Source organism: Branchiostoma lanceolatum, chromosome 19, assembly GCF_035083965.1.
Source record: "Branchiostoma lanceolatum isolate klBraLanc5 chromosome 19, klBraLanc5.hap2, whole genome shotgun sequence".
Classification (NCBI taxonomy): Eukaryota; Metazoa; Chordata; class Leptocardii; order Amphioxiformes; family Branchiostomatidae; genus Branchiostoma; species Branchiostoma lanceolatum.
The window spans coordinates 5362395-5382096 of NC_089740.1; the positions used below are offsets into that span (position 1 = coordinate 5362395).

The 19702-nt window shown below is 37.5% G+C and overlaps 2 protein-coding genes and 1 long non-coding RNA gene across 3 annotated transcripts in view; 1 reads left to right on the plus strand and 2 right to left on the minus strand.

Annotated features, from left to right (window-relative positions):
* On the plus strand, positions 1–7965 carry LOC136424971 (failed axon connections homolog). Its single transcript, XM_066413627.1, has 5 exons — positions 1–207; positions 1182–1318; positions 1991–2157; positions 3812–4017; positions 6641–7965. The coding sequence occupies exons 1-5, from the start codon at positions 114–116 to the stop codon at positions 6844–6846; spliced, it is 810 nt and encodes a 269-aa protein (XP_066269724.1). The 5' UTR covers positions 1–113; the 3' UTR covers positions 6847–7965.
* LOC136424975 (dipeptidyl peptidase 9-like) overlaps positions 7838–19702 on the minus strand; it is a 21649-nt gene continuing 9784 nt past the window's right edge. The window contains exons 12-22 of the mRNA XM_066413633.1: positions 19328–19404; positions 18913–18983; positions 14407–14488; positions 13720–13834; positions 13006–13151; positions 12173–12319; positions 11347–11449; positions 10891–10940; positions 10348–10490; positions 9830–9941; positions 7838–9433 (exon numbers count right to left, since the gene is read on the minus strand). Coding sequence (XP_066269730.1) covers positions 9341–9433; positions 9830–9941; positions 10348–10490; positions 10891–10940; positions 11347–11449; positions 12173–12319; positions 13006–13151; positions 13720–13834; positions 14407–14488; positions 18913–18983; positions 19328–19404 — 1139 coding nt within the window. The 3' untranslated portion in view covers positions 7838–9340. The remainder of the gene's footprint in view (positions 9434–9829; positions 9942–10347; positions 10491–10890; positions 10941–11346; positions 11450–12172; positions 12320–13005; positions 13152–13719; positions 13835–14406; positions 14489–18912; positions 18984–19327; positions 19405–19702) is intronic.
* Positions 15811–18805, minus strand: LOC136424976 (uncharacterized). Its single transcript, XR_010753956.1, has 2 exons — positions 17534–18805; positions 15811–17112 (listed from the first exon to the last, which is right to left on the minus strand). It is a non-coding gene; the product is annotated as an uncharacterized lncRNA (long non-coding RNA).

The following is a 19702-nucleotide window of genomic DNA, read 5'->3' on the forward strand; positions in this document are numbered from 1 at the left end:
ACAGACCAACAAACAGGACAGACCCGGTCTTTCTCGCGCCTGTTTAGTGGAGTTTACCGTTTTCCTTCTGACGTACTTTTTTCAGGTTACTATTTTTCGAGGGCCCTGTGAAAATGTCCCAAGGAATAGCTGCCACTGCGGTGCGTTGGATTTTCAGCAGAGGGCAGAAGGGATCCAAAGTTGCGTTAAGAGCAGAGTTTACGCCAGGTAAGGCTATTGTTGACTGTGATAGGGCACATTTATGTAAATTAGCTGTGTGGGACACGTGGTCTGAGCTGCAGTACTCCGCGGAACCCATAGGGAATGGTACCGTAAATCTTGTTATATTTCACCCATACTACAATTCAGATGAAATATATTGTTTTCCAGTCATGTTTCTTCAATTTTGGACTTGGATAATCATGAAAAAGTCAATTCTTTTTTGGTGGATGCGGGGAGGGAAATTTGTGAAATATGTTGTATTTGCTCTCACAAATATTGCCTTTCTAGTGTTTTTTTTGGTCACTTCCTACGTGCAAACTAGCTCCTCATAGAACTGCAAACAGTCGTTAACATTCTCATTGTGTCACTTCTATCTTTTGCCAAATTTGGACTCATTATAAACTGACACCTACAAATGATTAAGTGGGGAGGACGCGGTGTGTAAGGCGGGAAAGAGAATCTTACCTATATCGTTGTATGTTTATATTGACCTATAATAGACCTCATTCCAGATACTGTCGCCATTTTGATTGTATTCACGCGAGAGCACATTCTTGACGTAAACGTGCGTGAGTTTGCACCAAAGTGAGGCAGCCGTTGGTGCGGGGGTTAAGCAGCTGGGTGAAAACAATGGCGTCTGCTGCAGCCCAGAGCATAAACTGGATATTTTGTACTGATATATGTTGTCAAATTGTTAATACAACGCGTCATATTTCGTCTCGGGCGGTTCTTCCACCTCTGGCTAGGGTTCCAATGAATAACACCATGCCAGGATTGTCTTTCTGTCGGCTTTTATTCCTTGATCGCTCAACAGACTCTCAGTAACTTCGAAACCATGACCAAGTCGGACACAAATAACATTTACTTGCATACCAATCCACGCACTGAGTCTACTCCCAGTGAGTTATGCAATGCTCAGGCCAGAGGTGACATAAATCAAAACGGCTATTGGAATACCTTTATCTTTTTTTCTCCCGCAGGAAAAGTTTATTTACATGTAACAGCACCTGTGAAGACGATCCCATGTGTGGCCCCAAATGCTATGAAGTTGGAGACATATCTGCGTATGGCTGAAATTCCATACGAGCCCATGTATGGTTGGGGTGTTGGTCCAAAGGTGTGTATGTACGATACACGGCTCTAAACCATAAAACCACGTCAGTTTAGCCTATCATAAGCTGGCAGCGTTAAGCCCCCTCCTACTGGACCCGCGGCACGCTGGCAGCGTCGCTGCGTCCAAAACTAGATTTGTGTTACCCTTGACTTTATAATGGGAATATCATTCAAAACGTACAAGTATGGCCAAAAAGACAACAAAACACAAAGTTTTAAAAGATTCGTCATTTTTTGTCAATGAAATTTGTTGAGTGCTTTGTCAATTCGATCGGCCACGCACGCCGCCAGCGTGCCGCGGGTCCAGTGAGGGGGGGGCTCAACGCTGCCAGCTTATGATAGGCTACACTGACGTGATTTCATGGGTTCTATCCACGTGCACATCAGGTTTCGTCAGTTTTCACCCCACGACAACTACTGTAAATGCAGAAATGTTCGCGGTGGTTTTATGTTAGCGGTTTTCGCGGTGAACTCTTCAGCGCGAAATTAAAACCACCGCGAAACTTTTTGCCCACCTACCTATGTCTGTAGCGCTACTATTGTTTCAAACACGAACAGAAGAAAGGAAGGAAGTCCTTTATTTCACCTTAAGCTTAGCTGCTCTTCCCAGAGTAACAGATCGGGAAGGAGTATGAGTCTACTATATTGATTCTAGAGCACAACTTTCTATCCACAGGGGAAAATCCCGTGGATAGAGTACAATGGAGAAGCCATGGGAGACTCGGGTCTCATCATAGAGTTCCTGAACAGGGAGAAAGGTGTGGACCTGAACCAGTCCCTGAGTGATGCAGACAAGGCCGTCAGCAGGGCCTTCACTAAGATGGTGGAGGAGAACACATACTGGTGCGTACATGATACCGAGTTAGGATAATGGCCGACACTCGTGACATAAGATGTCTTTCTCAAGGGCACAATAGTATTCTTTGTCCTGGTAAGGTTTAGATTAATTGGTAAGTAAGGGACTCCCATCCTCCGAGCAGACCCGATATGTTCGTTACCTCCCATAGCGGCCCTGCCCTTTCGAGCCCCTGTACACGGTTCTGTCGACGTCACCACTAAACAGCTTTCAGCCAATCAGAGGGTTTGCTAAAGCTCATCTGAGCAAAGCGACAAAGGACGCTGGTAGCCTATCAGCCAATCAGCTTACGTCTTACATCGCTACTTAATTATTCATGAGCAACTAACGACTTTCTGTGCCAAATAAGGCTAGCTCATTAATTATTTATGAGCAACTGTCAGTGACGTCCCCAGAAGCCAAAATCTCCGTTCAAAAGAGCAGGGCTGAGACCGGGAGGGTTTGCCGAGCATTTCCTGAGCGGGTTTCATCGCTGATAAAGGAGGGTAGGGACCCCGCAAGCATTGGCAAGTGTGTATAACAGTCAATACAGCCTATACAGAAACCTTTACCATCTGTTTCTCCATACTTTTGTAAATCAAAATTTGCCGTTGATATTTACCGTATATCACAGAGAACTTGAAATGCTGCCGGTTGAATCAAGGAGGTCGAATGTAGCCTGAGTGCCAGCCTTTTTAGCTTCCGTCCGCTACCCAAGCTCCGCTGCGCTACCCAAGCTCCGTTTTTTGGCCGGTAGCCGAGCTTTGGTAGCGTACGGAAGCTAAAAAGGTTGATACTCAGGCTAGGTCGAATGTGTAAGACAATGTGAAATACGTACGTTCATGTACGTCCATGACTCTTTTATGTCCATGTCTGCTTTTAAAGCCAGATGTACTTGGCCTGACCTCTGACCCCTCAATAACGACCAGGATTGGATTATGATTTGGATTATGATTTGCATTATTGTTGTTATCATTTATTTTACTATTGTTATCATTACTGTCATTGTTAACATTATGATCATCATTATTATTTTTGTATGTGAATTACGTTAACTTTGTATCATGACTGTATGAAATATGAACATTACTTGTTTTATTTCATTTGTAAAGTAGTGTCATTCCCTGAGTTGGGCAACCCTGGATAAAGATGACTGAATCTAAAAAAAAAATATTTGCTGACAATCACAACTAGAGTTAAGTATTTGTGCTACATATACTACAGGTTTGCTATGTTAATTTAGCGATAACTGGGTCTTTTTTTAAATATAAATTGGTATTGATCTTTTTTTGATTGAGCTGAATGTGTGATAGTTGTGTGCCGATTTGTAAAAAAAATAGAGAGAACGCTAGCGACCCCCCAAAACACACCCCTACCAATAAAATGGTATGGCGACCCTGTGACGTCACAATTCAAGATGGCGGCCACCACACATGCCAACGGATCCAACAAAGGTTTTGCTACGTTAACCTGTAATTCTCTAAATCATGTTCTTCTGCTGTGTAGGGGTCTAGCACGAAACAGGTGGATAGATCACTTTGACACTTGTGACCCTGTGACGTCACAATTCAAGATGGCGGCCACCACACATGCCAACGGATCCAACAAAGGTTTTGCTACGCAAACCTGTAATTCTCTAAATCATGTTCTTCTGCTGTGTAGGGGTCTAGCACGGAACAGGTGGATAGATCACTTTGACAAGCTGCAGCAACTTTATGAGATACCATGGTCCGTCATGTTCTTTCTGAAGTATTTCGGACTGGGAAAGGCCAAGCAGGCTATGTGGAATCAGGGCATCGGTCGTCATTCAACGGAAGAAGTCGAAGGCATCATGGACACAGATCTCAAGGCTATCTCATGTTTTCTTGGTAACCTTTTTCTTTATCATTTTTATTAAATGAGTCATCTAATCACTGGACTATATGACGACACATTCAAGCTGATGGCTTATGTTAGTGTCGTCATCGAAACAAAGGATATAACAAAATACAATCAAACAAATACTAAAAGTAAAGCCAATATATATATAAGATATACCGTAGGTAAGCAAAATTCATATGAATTTTTTAAATTCTTAACAGATAAATTTATCATTCCAAGTTGAAAACCAGTAGGACATAAGAGATTTGTTATTGAAATCTTTTACTTTCATTCAGAAAGGAAAGGATTGAACATTATGTAATAGCTTGGTGTTTTCAGAATTGGAAAGAAATGGAGAGCCACAAAGAAATATATAGATTAATAATGCATTATCGGAAAGATCAACTTCTAGCCTTCTAGAGTAAAGTATCATGGCACAGAAGCGAAAAATTAAGCTATTTTTTAGGGAAAATTGGTTTCCTAGCAACCGTTGCTAAGAAACATGCTTTTTGAATTGGCTCCACCCCGACCATATTAAGTACATATTTAGGGTTCACCATACCAAGTTTCATGCTTTTACCACAATTTGAACAATTCTAGCTATATTTTGCACCAATCGCCTAGACTATTGAGGTTTGTAACGAATCCCACCAGTTTTTACCTTCGCCGAGAAGGTTATGCAGAGGGTAGCGTTTGTGTGTGTGTCTGTAGTGGCACAGCATAACTCCAGAATGCCTTGATGGATTGTCTTGGTATTTGGTATGTTGGTAGGTTTTGACCTAAAAACGATTAGATTTTGGGCCCCCTAGTGGCTTCTTACGGTACTGCAGCGGAACTTCCTGTTTTGATATCTCGTGTTCCGGACATGCTATGGAACTTATTTTTGAGTGGTAGATAGATCTTTGGACAGAGAGTAAGTGGTGTGGGTTTGGACCCCCTAGCGGCTTTTTTGGAACTGCAGGAGCAGGTTTTGCGTCTGACTTTGAAAGGGAATAACTCAGGAAGGGCTTGATGGATGGTAATGATTTTTGGTAGGTAGATAGCTTGAGTGATGATGTCCACGATTACACACTTCTTATGCAAATCAGTATCTAATTTGCATAATTAATGAGGAAAGTTTATACATCCGCCAAATTCCATGATAGGACTCTAAAACATGTGACATATGTAACTCAGGAAGAGAGAAATATTAATTGATATGAACTATGCAAATGAAGACATCATTTGCATAATTAATGAGAAAATACTTTAACAAGATGGCCTCGATGGATCATTTTTGGTATGTGGATAGCTAGTGTGATGCTTAGTATGATTGGACAATAATTATGCAAATAAGATTCCAATTTGCAGAATTAATGAGGCAACTTAAGAAATCCGCTTTGTTCCATGATATGACTATTCAGATTGTAACTGAGGAAGAGAGGACTGTTAATAGATAGAAAATATGCAAATGTGGGCCTAATTTGCATAATTAATGAGTAACTTGTATTATTTCACACTGGCAAATGACGGCAATTTCATACATTTAATACTCTCTTTGTGGCATCTGGAAGTTATGTGAATGTGAACATCGTTGAATCAAATTATCTTAATAAGGGCCTCTTTAGCATAATTGATGATAAATGTTAGCATAACCTTCTTTGTTAAGCTCATGATTTGTTAAGCTGATACTTTGGACATGTTATGTTTTAAGACAACCAACTGGTATGATTTATTATTGATGAGAAACACTCCTAATACGTCAGTCATAAAGGTTAAAATCATTTGGCGAAGGTATGAGGTCGTGGAACTCTATTTTTTTCTAAATTGATGAAGAGTGATGAACGTAGTTTGGTATAGTTAGGGCAGTACAAAAAGAAATGGTGTGTATTTTCACAGGGGTGGTCACAGGTGCATACTGGACTATGGTTAAACTTTCTTGGTAACTCTGGTGATCTATATCTGCCTTTTATCAAAAATTCCTTCAAGCTTGTCTTACATATTAACCAGCAAAACGTATTTAGATGTAACGTGTTATGACACTAACTATTGAAGAATACATTTTCAAATTGTCTTCCAATTCTTTAAGTTTTTCGTTGTACCAACTATCTAATGTTCAAGATCATTTTGTTGCTGCTTTTCCATATCACTATATATCATTATTGTTTTGAATTAGAAAGTAAATAAGAACCATGGTATGTCCTTGCTGCAGAAAAATGGCAACATTTGCATATTTTTCAAATTCGATGATATGGTGTGACACATACCCCCATTTAATGTCATGCATTACTAAGAACTGTAGCATATTATTGAACATGTTTTGACATGTTTAAACCTCTATTTGAAATTCAGCGAATTTCAGTATATATTTGATTTGATTTTTGATTTTATTACAATTGCAACATTGGAATACACGTGAGACACAGACAGCTATTGCCGGTGTCGTGACCCACACACATAATATATCCGTTTTTACACTTGGTCGGAGTGAGGAAAGTCGCGTAAAGTGCCTTTTTCCCCAAGGGCACAAGATCGGTGGCGTCAGAGGACTCGAACCTGGGACCGCTGGGTTCTGGGCCGAAAACCTTGCCGTTACGCCACACGACCCACCGACACAGCAGTTCCATTCTTGCATTTGTTTCTCTTTTCCAGGTACTAAACCTTACCTGATGGGCGATGATCCTACTGAGGTGGATGCAGCAGTGTTTGGTCAGCTGTCAGAGATGTGTTATTGTATCCCTGACTCCTACTTATACAGGATTGTCAATGTGGACTATCCCAACCTGCAGGCCTACTGCAACCGTATCAAGGACCGCTATTGGCCGGACTGGGATCAGCTGACGGGAAACAATGCTTAAAAATACATATGAGCTCTATATATAAGCTCTGAACATAGCTCTGTATTTTTTAAGTGAGATTTTTATTCCAATACTTGTTTTGGTAAATAATTAGAATTTGCACAGGTAATAGGTTGGTTGTATGGCAGTTTTATATATGAATTGGTACGAGACTTGATTTTAAAACAATACAAACTGTATGTTCCTTATACAGATGTTTGTTATATTTCCTTAGATGCTATCGTACTAGTAAATTCTGAACTCAACTATTGGTGACTTGATTGTCAAGTTAAGTTTATTACACTACGATTGTAACAGCCACAATGTAGAATAAAACGCTATATAAAGCAGCTGACTAATTAATCAAGCTCAATCTACATTTAGATTCTAAACTGTACAATGGAATGCACTTTTTGCAATGTAGGGCAATTCGTGTGTAGCTACATGATATAAACATGGCTGGTTTCCAGTTCGCTTTATATATATATAACTCTTATGGTGATTTTTGAATGTAATATTCAACTCTTGTCCTTATGATATGGAGGAAGACAGACAACTAGGTATGCAATGAAGAACGGTCACACTTTTGAAAAGTCCCTACCTTGTCAAAGGCTCTACTCTACTTTCTACTCATTGCTGATCAAACATTTGATGATGCTACCTTTGCTAAGAATCATACCTGTCCTTTGTTGATTTTACGGCAAAGAAACTGACTAATTAACCTTCACTGCCTGTGGAACGTAGCTGACTGATTCATGACTCGGCTGGCCTTGAAAATCAACCAAGAAAATCGTTGTAAATTTCACTCGAGGAGCATAGAGACTTCTTCGTTCATTATCTGAACAAGTTTGTAACCTTTGACCTTATATTCCAATTCTCTCGCCTAGAGAGTATAATGTCGCAGTATGTCAGTTATCTACTTGATCTGCACGTGTCAGTGGGGACCCCTAGCGATTCAAGTCATTTATGTACTGAAATCATAACAACAAAAAGAAGCCGTACACACTGAAAGTAGTGATAGCTTTGCATTTAATAGTTTCTCCATGTCGTAATCATTCATCCAACAATAATCATATTCATTCTGATACATTTTATACAGTGTCAACATATCTTATCAATACCAGCAATCCTTTTCCACCAGCTATGTGCAAGTTTCGTTATTTTCTTCTTTTTCAAAACAAGACATTATGTGCAGTTAACAACCATTGTTTAAGTTTAGTGACCAGTTCTTCAAATTGTTGTCCTCTCTTGTCTAAAACCACTATTCAACTAATTTTCATGTCATGAATTTCACGACTTTTATCATCACATATACAATGTATACATATATGTGGTTGCATTAGTCTCTGCTATGGAAAGATATTTTTCATGGCATAAAAATATTCAAGCAATCAGATCATACATGTACATCCATACAATGTTTTTTCCATGTCTTCTTGTACCATATAGAGTATAAGCGTACTTCCCCACATAACCCTTATGCAGTACTGCACACTATTACTAGGTGGTGCTGCCACACTAACAGTTGAAAGTCTTGATGATAATTGCATTAAAAACGTGCTAAGCTCTAACACTACACTCTCTCTATCACTAGTTAATGGGCATAGGTTTGTTGCTTTCTCTGTGACCAGATAACTGAAAAAGTTAGGAGTAGATTTTCAAGATGTTCAATTTGCATATATGACTTGGCCAAGTTATAAGATTTTGGGCCCAAAAGCAGCTTCCTTTCAAACTATCGACTACAAGCATATGACATATATGGAAGGTGCTTAACTGCAGTGCTTTTTATTGTTATCACACTGTCTTTCCAAATCTTTCTTTACCCTCCATTCAATGTATCATAATTTTATTACCCTTTTCTTGCAAATTGTAGAAACGTTACAATTATTTTGGAGGGCTGTTTTAATGGCCTACTTCACTGAATAGATATCTGGAACCATGGAAGTTTTGCAATTTTCCTGACGTAGTATGTGTGATGTTCTTTCCAAGTCTTGAATACTGTACACATCAAGTTTTGAACTACAAGAAAAGTACAGCGTAGCCATAATAAACCACCAACAGCACGGTCACATTCGTCGTAGACTGTTGTACGATTTTGATGCCATAGAATCTTCAAGCGGGCTGTGACAGAACCAACCACCGACAAGGATCTAAGAAAACCTTTTCGGAAACAAGACAGCTGAATTTCGCAGTACGCACGCATGACTATCCAAGGAATGCCCTCAGTTTGCGATCATACCACATTTGTACGACGTATATGACCGTGCCCTAAAAGGGATTAAGTAAACATATTTACCCATTCTAAGAATTACCAGACACCATTGTTAAGTAGTGATTCTTACAAGCAACAAGGTACTTTCAGCTCTGCCCCAGAGGCATCGCCAAAAAAATAGCATCGCAAGAAGAATACCAGACATTTACCAGTAAATCCCTTATAGTGGTTCCAGAATTGTTCTTGAGTCTATAATGTATCTGTGGTTATTTTGTTTACCCTTTTAGTTCCTTAAATCTTGACTTATAAGTGTTTTTGTAGATAGGACAGGACCATAGTTTCGTAGTGTTCACAAGTGTCCTGCTGACGGATGCCATGGCGCTCATTGGGATATAACTGGAAAAAGAATGTTAAAAGTGCAATTAGCCATTTTGATTCTACATAATTCATAGGTGAGGCCTAGGAAAAAACTAGCTGTGTTTCTGGTTATACCCAACTGACCCTAACCTTTTTTTTGGTTGACCGCTGGCAATGGCCAATCCGACATCTAAGTTATGAAATTCAACACAGACTTCCTATACAAGGCAATTTAGTACACATATGATAGCCGGCCCTCCTTTATTCAGATTTCAAAATAATTATCCCCTAACTCTCATTAGAAATGAGTTACTTTTTCATGCACTGAAACAAATTCAAAGATTACACTAGCCCCTAACTCATTATCCATTGTGTTACCTGTAGTACTAGTTGGTATTAGGTCTGTAGGCCTTAATTCACTGTCCATTTTCTTACCTGCAGTTGGTAAGGTTTGCAGGCCTTGACCAGTGAGTTGATGAGCATACTGGTGTGGTAGAAGTGGACATTCTCATCGATCAGACCATGGACAATCAGCAGTCGATTCTCCCTGGGAACAACAAAGACGTACTGTTACTGCAATACTTCATACAAAACTTAGAGTGATAATCGACAGAACAGTGGAAAGTATCAATTTTACAGGTAATCATTGACTACGTATGTAGTCTAACAAAAAGCCTCGATAACGAGACAATCAAAGATGGCAGACTTCACCCCCTTCACAGAAACACAGACAGACAGACAGACATGAAAGAACCAAAACAAAGTGTCATGCTTAACAATATAAACAAACTTTTTCATGAGTTATTTAACAAGTAAATAAGATGTATGGAAAATGTACCAGTTAGGATGATGAACTTTTGAACTGTTTGTACTAGTTCTTAATACTTCATCTACATGTATATCTACAGAGCAAAAAGAGATGATAACAACAGAAGAAAATTGCAAAGACTTACTCCTCGGGAAACTGTGAGGCGTATCTAAGGACGGATCCGTCGGCGTATCCTGTAACATTTGCGGAGGGCGTGCCCATGTATCGTTCTGTGTACCCGGTGTCGTATGCGGTCCAACATGTCACCGGCGCGCCTGCTATGGCTATCTGGAAACACAATACGACATATGGTAAAGGTCAAAGTAAACGTTATTAATCTACTGTGTCAAAGGCAGATAATCAGAGCCCATGCCTCTCTTTCCACTGTGGTTTACCTCCCCAACTGAAGTCAGGTATCCATTTTTACACTTGGGTGGATTGAGGAAAGTGCCCAACACCACAACATCTGGCCAGAAATCCCAGGAATCAAACCCGTGATGTCTTGATATTTTGTAGCCTAGCCACTTGGTTATTAGACGTATGTATGATATTTCAAAGAAATAAGTTCCTTGTGCAGCTTAGAACTGGTGTGATAATGCATGTGGCAGTTAACTCAGGCTTTGCAATATTTTTCTGATTAAGAGATTTTGAATTTTTCTTTAAATCTTTAAAAGAAATTGCTCCTTACCTTGAAGACATCAGGTCTCTGTGCCAGCCCCATCAGAGACAGGTATCCACCTGTACAACAGACATGCTAATTCAATCAATTTGCATAATGAAACACGCAAAAGGTACCAATCCTTACAACATGTAAACTGTTAAACTGTTGGATTACATTAAGAAACAAGAGCTATCTACAACTCAAAATCGCTGCAGTACCATAACATGACGCTAGGGGGCCAAAAGTTTAATCATCTTGAGGTCTCATCAAGGCCTACCCAAATACCAAATATCAATACAATCCATCCAGACCTTCTCTAGTTATGCTGATCATTTACACACACACACAACACGCTAATACAAACGCTACCAAAAACATGGTATTGCATAGAACTTCCCATTTATGAAAATTCTGTATTTGGAATGAAAATCATAATATGTATCTACATTATGCATATACAAAAGTACATAAAAAGTACCTTACCATATGACCAGCCATGGATGGCAACTCTATTGAGGTCGATGTAGTCCACATTTTCAGCTAACCAGTAGAGACCTTCCACCTGGTCTTCTATCTCAACTGTACCCTGCAAGATAATGATAAAACATAGGCTTATAGAAGGTTGCTTAGTATGAGGTACTTTTGGATCCAACCCTGAGGTGTGGCAAAAAAAGGACTTCATATATCTGTTCTGTATTGTCTTCCAGTAAAAATCTTTTATAAAAGCTACAACGATTTTAACAGAATCAAATGTGACCAAATTGTTGGGGCTATTCAGAAATGTCTTGGGGGATGAAGGGTAAGTTTCTCTTCAATCATAAATATTTTAGTCCCAAACTGACTACTGCACCACACATACTTTCCCCATTCTTTAATACAAGCCCCAGTAAAATTGTCTTCCTCATACATGTATTTGCTAAAATTGGTGGGACAACTGTAAATCCATTTAACATTGCGGTTGGTAATTTTAGTGGTTGGGGGGAAGGGGGCAGTTCACGGCATCTAGTTTCAACAATGGGAACAAACATCACTGTCTCAAATGTTAGTAATCAAATCTTTGACATGACAAAATTTTAGCGGTTGACTAGTGACCGTTAAAGTAGCTAAAAGTTAGTTACAGTAAACAAGTCAAGAATTACAGTATTCAGAAATACCTAAGGGGATGAGAGGTAACTTTTTCTACAAAAATTTTATAGTTAAAAACTGTGACACATAATTATCTACTTTCCCCTCCTTCAGAAACATCCCCAATAGACCTTTTTGTCATCCTCACTCCCCCTAAAAAGTTTGGCACAGCCCATCCACTGACCATGCGCCCTCTCAGATGACCTTCGAACTGCAGCCCGCGGTGGTTGGAGCCTCGACTGTCCAGCACGACAACCGCGTAGCCTAACGATGCCAGCGTGTGTAGTCTCAGGAACCGGATGCCCTTGAACGAATTGGTGACAAGTTGGACCTAAGAAAAGGAACAAAGAATTTTCAGTTATTGTGGTGGCTATGAGTTCTTCTATATTGATAAATGTACAAGTTGATAAACCATGCAATAAACAAATACATTGTATAAGCATTGGCAGCTACATTTGTATAAGGTAACATTCTTCATAATACATTTTCATGAACTGTGCATATATGATAAAAACATACATGTATATGCAAAAGTTCTTACTGTTGTTGGAGATTCCAAATTTTCAAGTTAACAAAAGATATGACTAAACTTTAAGATAAAACAAAAGATAAGTTTCTTCAAACTATAGCCACACCAATATATTTCCTTGGTTTTTGGACACTTGGAGTAAAAATTGGTCCGGATCCCTTAGATAATATTTCCCATTGACACAAGCATTAAGAATCCTGTCTATAGTGACCACCTGTCCACATAGACCAGATCTTATCGGTCCCCTGAGTGGTCTTCTTAGGCAGTTTGGACTGTAATTTATTACTGTAAATGCATCTAAGTTTGCGGTGATTTAATTTCGCAGTAGGGACAGAATCAAGTATTTGTGGTGGTTTTAACTTCGCGATAGCGCCATAGTCACATACTGTACAATAATGGAAACACTGATTTTAAGTTTGCGGTGAAGCAGTCACCGTGAAAACCGCAATCTTAGACAATGAAAATTTCAAGAATTACAGTGTGCTAACCTGAGGTCCTCCATAGACAAAGAGAAGCGTTGGGTACTTCCTGCCCGGGGCACAGTTGTGTGGTTTGTACATGTACCCGTAGTGATCGTACCCTGATAGACTTCTGTACTGGAACAACTCTGGAGGGTGGTAGTCTACTGGAAGGACTGCAACAAGTAAACAATAAGTTTTTCATCAAAATCCTAAGTGCTGATTGGCTGAGAGCCAAGATTGAACAACCAATGGAAGGCAGAGTAGAGGATTTGAATAAGCTGAGCTACATGTACAACTATTTTTTGAAAAAGATTATGAAGGGTGGTAGTCTACTGGAAGGGCTGCAGCAAATAAACAGTTTACATTGGGTATGATTTACCCCCAAATCCTAAGTGCTGATTGGCTAAGTGCTATGATGAAACATCCAATGGGAGGCAGAGAAGAGAATTTGAATGAATCTGCGCTACAACAGTTACTCATTCTTGAGAAAGACAACTAAACTTAGACCCGGTGAAAACATCTAAAGTCTCTACTTTCAAATTACATTGAAATGAAAATCAAACATCTCCTTAATATATGGCTTTTCAATATTCTTTTTTCAATCAAGGATTATAAAAAATTTGCTATATATGTAAGTATAAAACTTTACCATGTCTTAGTCCCTTGTAGTACCTATAGCTTTGTTGCATTATAATTAAGTGGTCTAACAATATTTGACCAATGACAGATCTTATAACTTACTTGGGGGTTCTAGCAGCTTGGCTATGAGACGAGAAGTTTGATTGGCTACTCTGTAGACCATGCAGGCAGGTGCGGTGTCCACACTGCTGTACACCGACACATAAGCACTACAGTCCTGAATAAACAAACAAACAAACAACAACAAATCTGACTTAGTGGCTGTTCAAGTAACATGACAATAAAAATAATAGTTAAACCACAATAATTGGACTATGTTTCACAATGCAACATGGAAGCATTTATTAGATCTTGCACACATAAAGCCATACTCATCACCCCCCCACTTTATTGTTTCCTTAAAATATTTAAAGATAATACTGCTTACAATAGGTAGGTCTGTAGCTTTTTGGAAAGATAATTATTTTTAGCAGAAATCAATAATTAAGAAACTGGTGCAATAGCCAAGTGAGTAGAGTGTTCACCTTGCATTTGGTAGCTTGTGCATTCAATCCACGGCCAAGTCATATCAAAGACTTTAAAAATGGTACTTTCTCTGCTTAGCACTTAATAAAGAGTATGGAAGTTGAACACACACACCACTTCAAGTGGACTAGCCCCCTGCTGTAATGATTGCACAAAGTTGGGTGGTCAAAGGGCTGCTGAAACAGAGATGGACGCTGCCCTATGCAACATGTAAGTGAGGACTTAAAGTTTTCTTAACTTATTGGGAAAGATGGAGTTTTATACCTGACTCATCCAGACTTGATGGTAGTACCCCAGTTCTGTAAGCCGTACTGGTTCCCCTGGATCCATGTATGATACTACATATCTGTCGGGAAGTAAGACGCCAACAATGTATTCATGTATTTATTTATCTAATTATTTATTCAACTATTTATTTTGATGTAAATTCTATGATTGTATTGATATCGGTTACGTTAAGTTTACGTTAAGTTTATTTTTGTACCGTGACTCCTGCCCCTCCGTTTCACTTCGACCTTGTCGAAAAGCGGCCATATTATGGCCGAACAAGCATTCGAAGTAAAATAAAGGCTTTGACTTGACTTGACTTGAACAAACCCCGAATCAGCAATCTTCTCAATTAACTCAGTCACACAAACTTCATCTCATGACGTCTATCAAAACAATATATACATGTATGGTAATCGTTGTAGAACTGTCAAAAGAATGAGCATATGACATAAAGTTGTAATGCAAAATAAATCTATTTTTGTGTAATAAAATGTACTTTGTCATAATTTGCATAAAATATTCTTACTACACTACCAAAAATGCAATTTCTTGTATTCTAGTTTTTTCTTACATACAGAAAAATATTACTTCATGCAAGCAAATTTTTCTGTATTCAAGAAAAAGGTTTTGTCCACGAATTAAGCAATTTTTTACTTACTGAGCTTTTTCTTGTAGTAAGAAAATCTTTCTTATAAAAATGACCTTGGTTACTGCCGAAAGGAATTCTTGCAGTAAGATTTTTTTTCTATGTATATTCTTGATTCAGACACATGGATCTGAGGTTCTTATACTAAGAATTAATTTCTCACTTAAAGGCTGGTATTCTTGACCAAAACTTTACTGCCTAGAAATGGTTTCTTACTGCTAGCTTTTATGTTCTTACAAAAAGAATGCATTTCTCTTCTTAAGACCAAAATTCTTGATAGCAAGAACTACTTTCTTATTTCTAAGATTTAGGTTCTTATACCAACACGTTTTTTCTTACTTCAAGACCAAAATTCTTACAGCCAAGAAATCTTTTCTTCTTTTCAAGTTTTTTGTTCTTATAACAAGAATGCATTTCTCTACTTAAGACCTGCAATCTTAATACCTAGAACTGCTTTCTTATTTTCAAGATTTAGGTTCTTACACTAAGAATATTTTCCTCACTTCAAGACCAAACATGCTTATCGCTGAGAAATGTTTTCTTACATCAAGATTTATCTTCTTACATCAAGAATCCTTTTCTCGCTTCAGGGGCAAAAATTGTTATCGCCTAGAAATACTTTCTTACCTCTAGAGCTGATCTTCTTATACAAAGAATATTTTTCTCACCTCAAGAACATAATTCTTGCTGCCTAGAAAATACTTTCTTACTTCTAAGATTGATCTTCTTACAATAAGCATACTTTTCTTGCATCAAGAGCAAAGATTGTTTATTGCCAAGAAATGTTTTCTTACTTCTAAGATTAATCTTCTTACATCAAGAGCACAATTCTTGCTACCAAGAAATGTTTGCTTACTTCTAAGATTAATATTCTTACACCAAGAATATGTTTTCTTATATCAAGAGCACAATTCTTGCTACCAAGAAATGTTTGCTTACTTCTAAGATTAATATTCTTACACCAATAATACTTTTCTTATATCAAGAGCAGAATTCTTGCTACCAAGAAATGTTTTCTTACTTCTATAATTGATCTTCTTACAACAAGAATGCTTTTCTTACATCAAGAGCAGAATTCTTGCTACCAAGAAATGTATTCTTACTTCAAAGATTAATATTCTTACACCAAGAATATTTTTCTTACATCAAGAGCACAATTCTTGCTGCCAAGAAATGTTTGCTTACTTCTAAGATTAATCTTCTTACAACAAGAATACTTTTCTTATATCAAGAGCACAATTCTTGGTGCCAAGAATTTTTTTCTTACTTCTAAGATTAATATTCTTACACCAAGAATACTTTTCTTACATCCAGAGCACAATTCTTGCTGTCAATAAATGTTTGCTTACTTTTAAGATTAATCTTCTTACAACAAGAATACTTTTCTTATATCAAGAGCACAATTCTTGGTGCCAAGAATTTTTTTCTTACTTCTAAGATTAATATTCTTACACCAAGAATACTTTTCTTCCACCAAGAGCACAATTCTTGCTGTCAAGAAATGTTTGCTTACTTCTAAGATTAATCTTCTTACAACAAGAATGCTTTTCTTACTTCAAGAACACAATTCTTGCTACCAAGAAATGTTTTCTTACTCTTAAGACTGATGTTCTTACAATAAGAATCTCACTCCAAGAGTTACAGTTAAAATGACATGTTGATGGCTTAATATTTCTGTAAATTGTAGAGTCTGGTATAAAAAAAATGACATTGGCAAAGCTTTTGAGTGTAATATTTCAAAAATAATAGGTATTATAATAATATACATTATATACAATATCGTTGTACAAATACCAAAACTAATTTTGATACAAAGCCTACTGAAACTGAAAGGACATAAAGATTACAAACTGCTATGTAATTAACATGCTATATGATTTATTACATATGATATATTTCATAATATATAATTCTTTATCGTCTTGGAAGGTGGTGTAGAGCAGCCTCATCTGACTTGGCAGTGTTAACAGATGATCATCTTCGACTATGGAAACCAAACCCTTCAAGCCCATTTCTGTTGACATATTGGCATTCCCATTGGCATCTTCCAACATCTGGGGAAAAAATGAAGACTATGTTATTCATTTTTACTTTCTGAGTTGAGCTAACTAACTTCCAGCTTCTAGATGTGAAAGTTCGAATTGAATTGATTTCTTCACAAAACACATCATATGTTTTATCATTCTTTAACCTATCCATATGTTTTCCAGAAACAATACGTTTAAAATAGTCCATCCCTCAGAGGTGGAATGTAATCTTCCAATGTGTGCGGATCGCTTTTTGATTAAAACCTATTAATTCATCGGCCAAAAAGATGTTTTGAGTTGGACCCAAAGAGGCTATACTTATCATTATCTCTAATGCTTGATGCTTTTGACGATTAAACCATCCAGGGGCCCTTTGACCTTTTTTTTTCATATGATAAATAAAGTTGAGCTGATTTTCATACAGTCGGGTGGGGAGGGGGGCACTTACCTTTTCCATACTGCTATCCAGTGTTTCCGTGCAAAATTTGGCATCTGCTGCAGGCTCAGACCATGATCCCCATCTTGTATATGTTCCCTTGTACCTGGGTTTTGACTTTGAAACCGACTTGAGTCTTCAATTAATACAAAATAGAACTAGAAGTGAACAGCACTTGAAGGCATGAACTTCTCAGAGCTTTGGCCCTGCTGTCAACTGCCTGTGGCATTTGAAACCACCAATCAGGAGTTAGGAAAAGATCACATGGCAAGTGTTGCCATTGGTCAAAATTTTATGCAGATATTTGCCAGAACAATCAAGATTTTTAAAGAAAATTTAACTTGGCTTCTATTTCTTGCAATAGCCTCATCTTAGCCAGGAAACAACCATTATATTATACGAGTTCAAGTAAGAATTTCAAAGTATTTCTTGTATTTCTTAAAGTATTATTATCAAGAAAAACAAGAAATGCATTCCTCAAAGTTTCTTGATACGAAAATCAAGAACATTCAAGAATATTATTCTAGTTATGACTCGAACTTTGTCTTCTAGTTTAAATATCTTGAAAATTCTTGTTTTCCTAAGCAGGATACCCCAAGAAAGGCAAGAAGAAAATTCTTCTATTTTCTTAAACATCCCAAGAAAAGCAAGAATTTTTTTCTCAAAGGTTCTTGATACAAAAATCAAGAACATTCAAGAATATTATTCTAGTTATGACTCAAACTTTGTCTTCTAGCTTAAATATCTTGAAAATTCTTGTTTTTCTAAGCAGGATACCTCAAGAAAGGCAAGAAGAAAATTCTTCTATTTTCTTAAACATCCCAAGAAAATCAAGAATTTCTTTCTCAAGGTTTCTTGATACGAAAATAAAGAACACTCAAGAATAAAATTCTAGTTGTTGCTTGTTTTCATGATCTTGAATTCTTGTTTTTTCTTACTACCAGAAAAAGAAGATAGGGGAGAAAAAAATTCTTGTATTTTCTTACACATGGCAAGAAATAGATTCTCCATACAAGAAAAACAAGAACTTTTAACTTCAATTTCTAGAAAATTCTTATGAGAGAAAATCCTTTCTAGAAATTATTTCTTTATCTAAGAAAAATAAGAAAATGTTTCTTGTTGTGAGAATTTACAAGACAAGATTCTTGGAATGGTCCCTTGTGCTTTTCTTATTTATTCTTATCATTTTCATGGAAGTTCTTCATTCAAGAAAATTTGTCCACGAATTAAGTAAAAAGAAGAAAACTAGAAAAAACAAGAAAAATCATTTTTGGTAGTGTACATGTACTTCAATAGCCACCACATGCCATACTCATCACTTATGCTACCAATATCAGATATGTAATGCTGGCAAGAAGATGCATCCGGAAACTAATACGACAACAACTTACAAGTGTTCTTCTAGGGGTGTGTCTTTGGTTGCCATGAAATATACTAGCTGTCTTGTCTCATCCACCCATAGCTGTAAGAAACAATTATAACATGGCATAAGAAAATGCAAATTGTTCAATAATACCAAATATATAATACATATATATATATATATTTTCACAGAAATATATCTTTATCTATAGTGTCAATGTATAGTCTCAGCATGATTGCTATTTATTTCAGGAGGCCATTCAAATTGAAAAAAAAAATTCTCAAATCTTCAGTAGGATTCTGCTATTTGCATGTAAATTTTTCTGAAGTGCAAATCATAATTCTAACAAGCAACAGTGTTGCACATTGAAAAGTATCTTGTCTCCTATTGCTAGAAGGTTGGAGAGTACCACAGGTGTGAATCTCTGTAAGTGAAGAGCTCACCATGTCAGGTTTGCCTATCACGACCCACTGTCCTCCCGTCAGTTGTCTGATCTCTGTTAGTCCACATCTTTGCACAGCTGGAAACAAGAACAATAAACAGATGAAATACACATGTTAACAGTGCACTATTGGCTACGCTCCTAGGGTGTTGCCAAAATTTAACACCTGTCTTCTTTGGGACAGACTAAAAAGGATCATACAGGAGTGACCTGTGCATTTATACATAGGATTGAAAAAAAAAGTCTGGTTTCCTAGCAGTATCTTTTCAAATAGCATCTTCTTTTCCAATTGCAGATTAATACTGCCTATTACTATTAGAAGATTACTCAGAAGACCGATAAAATCTAGTCTATGTGGACAGGTGGTCATTATAGA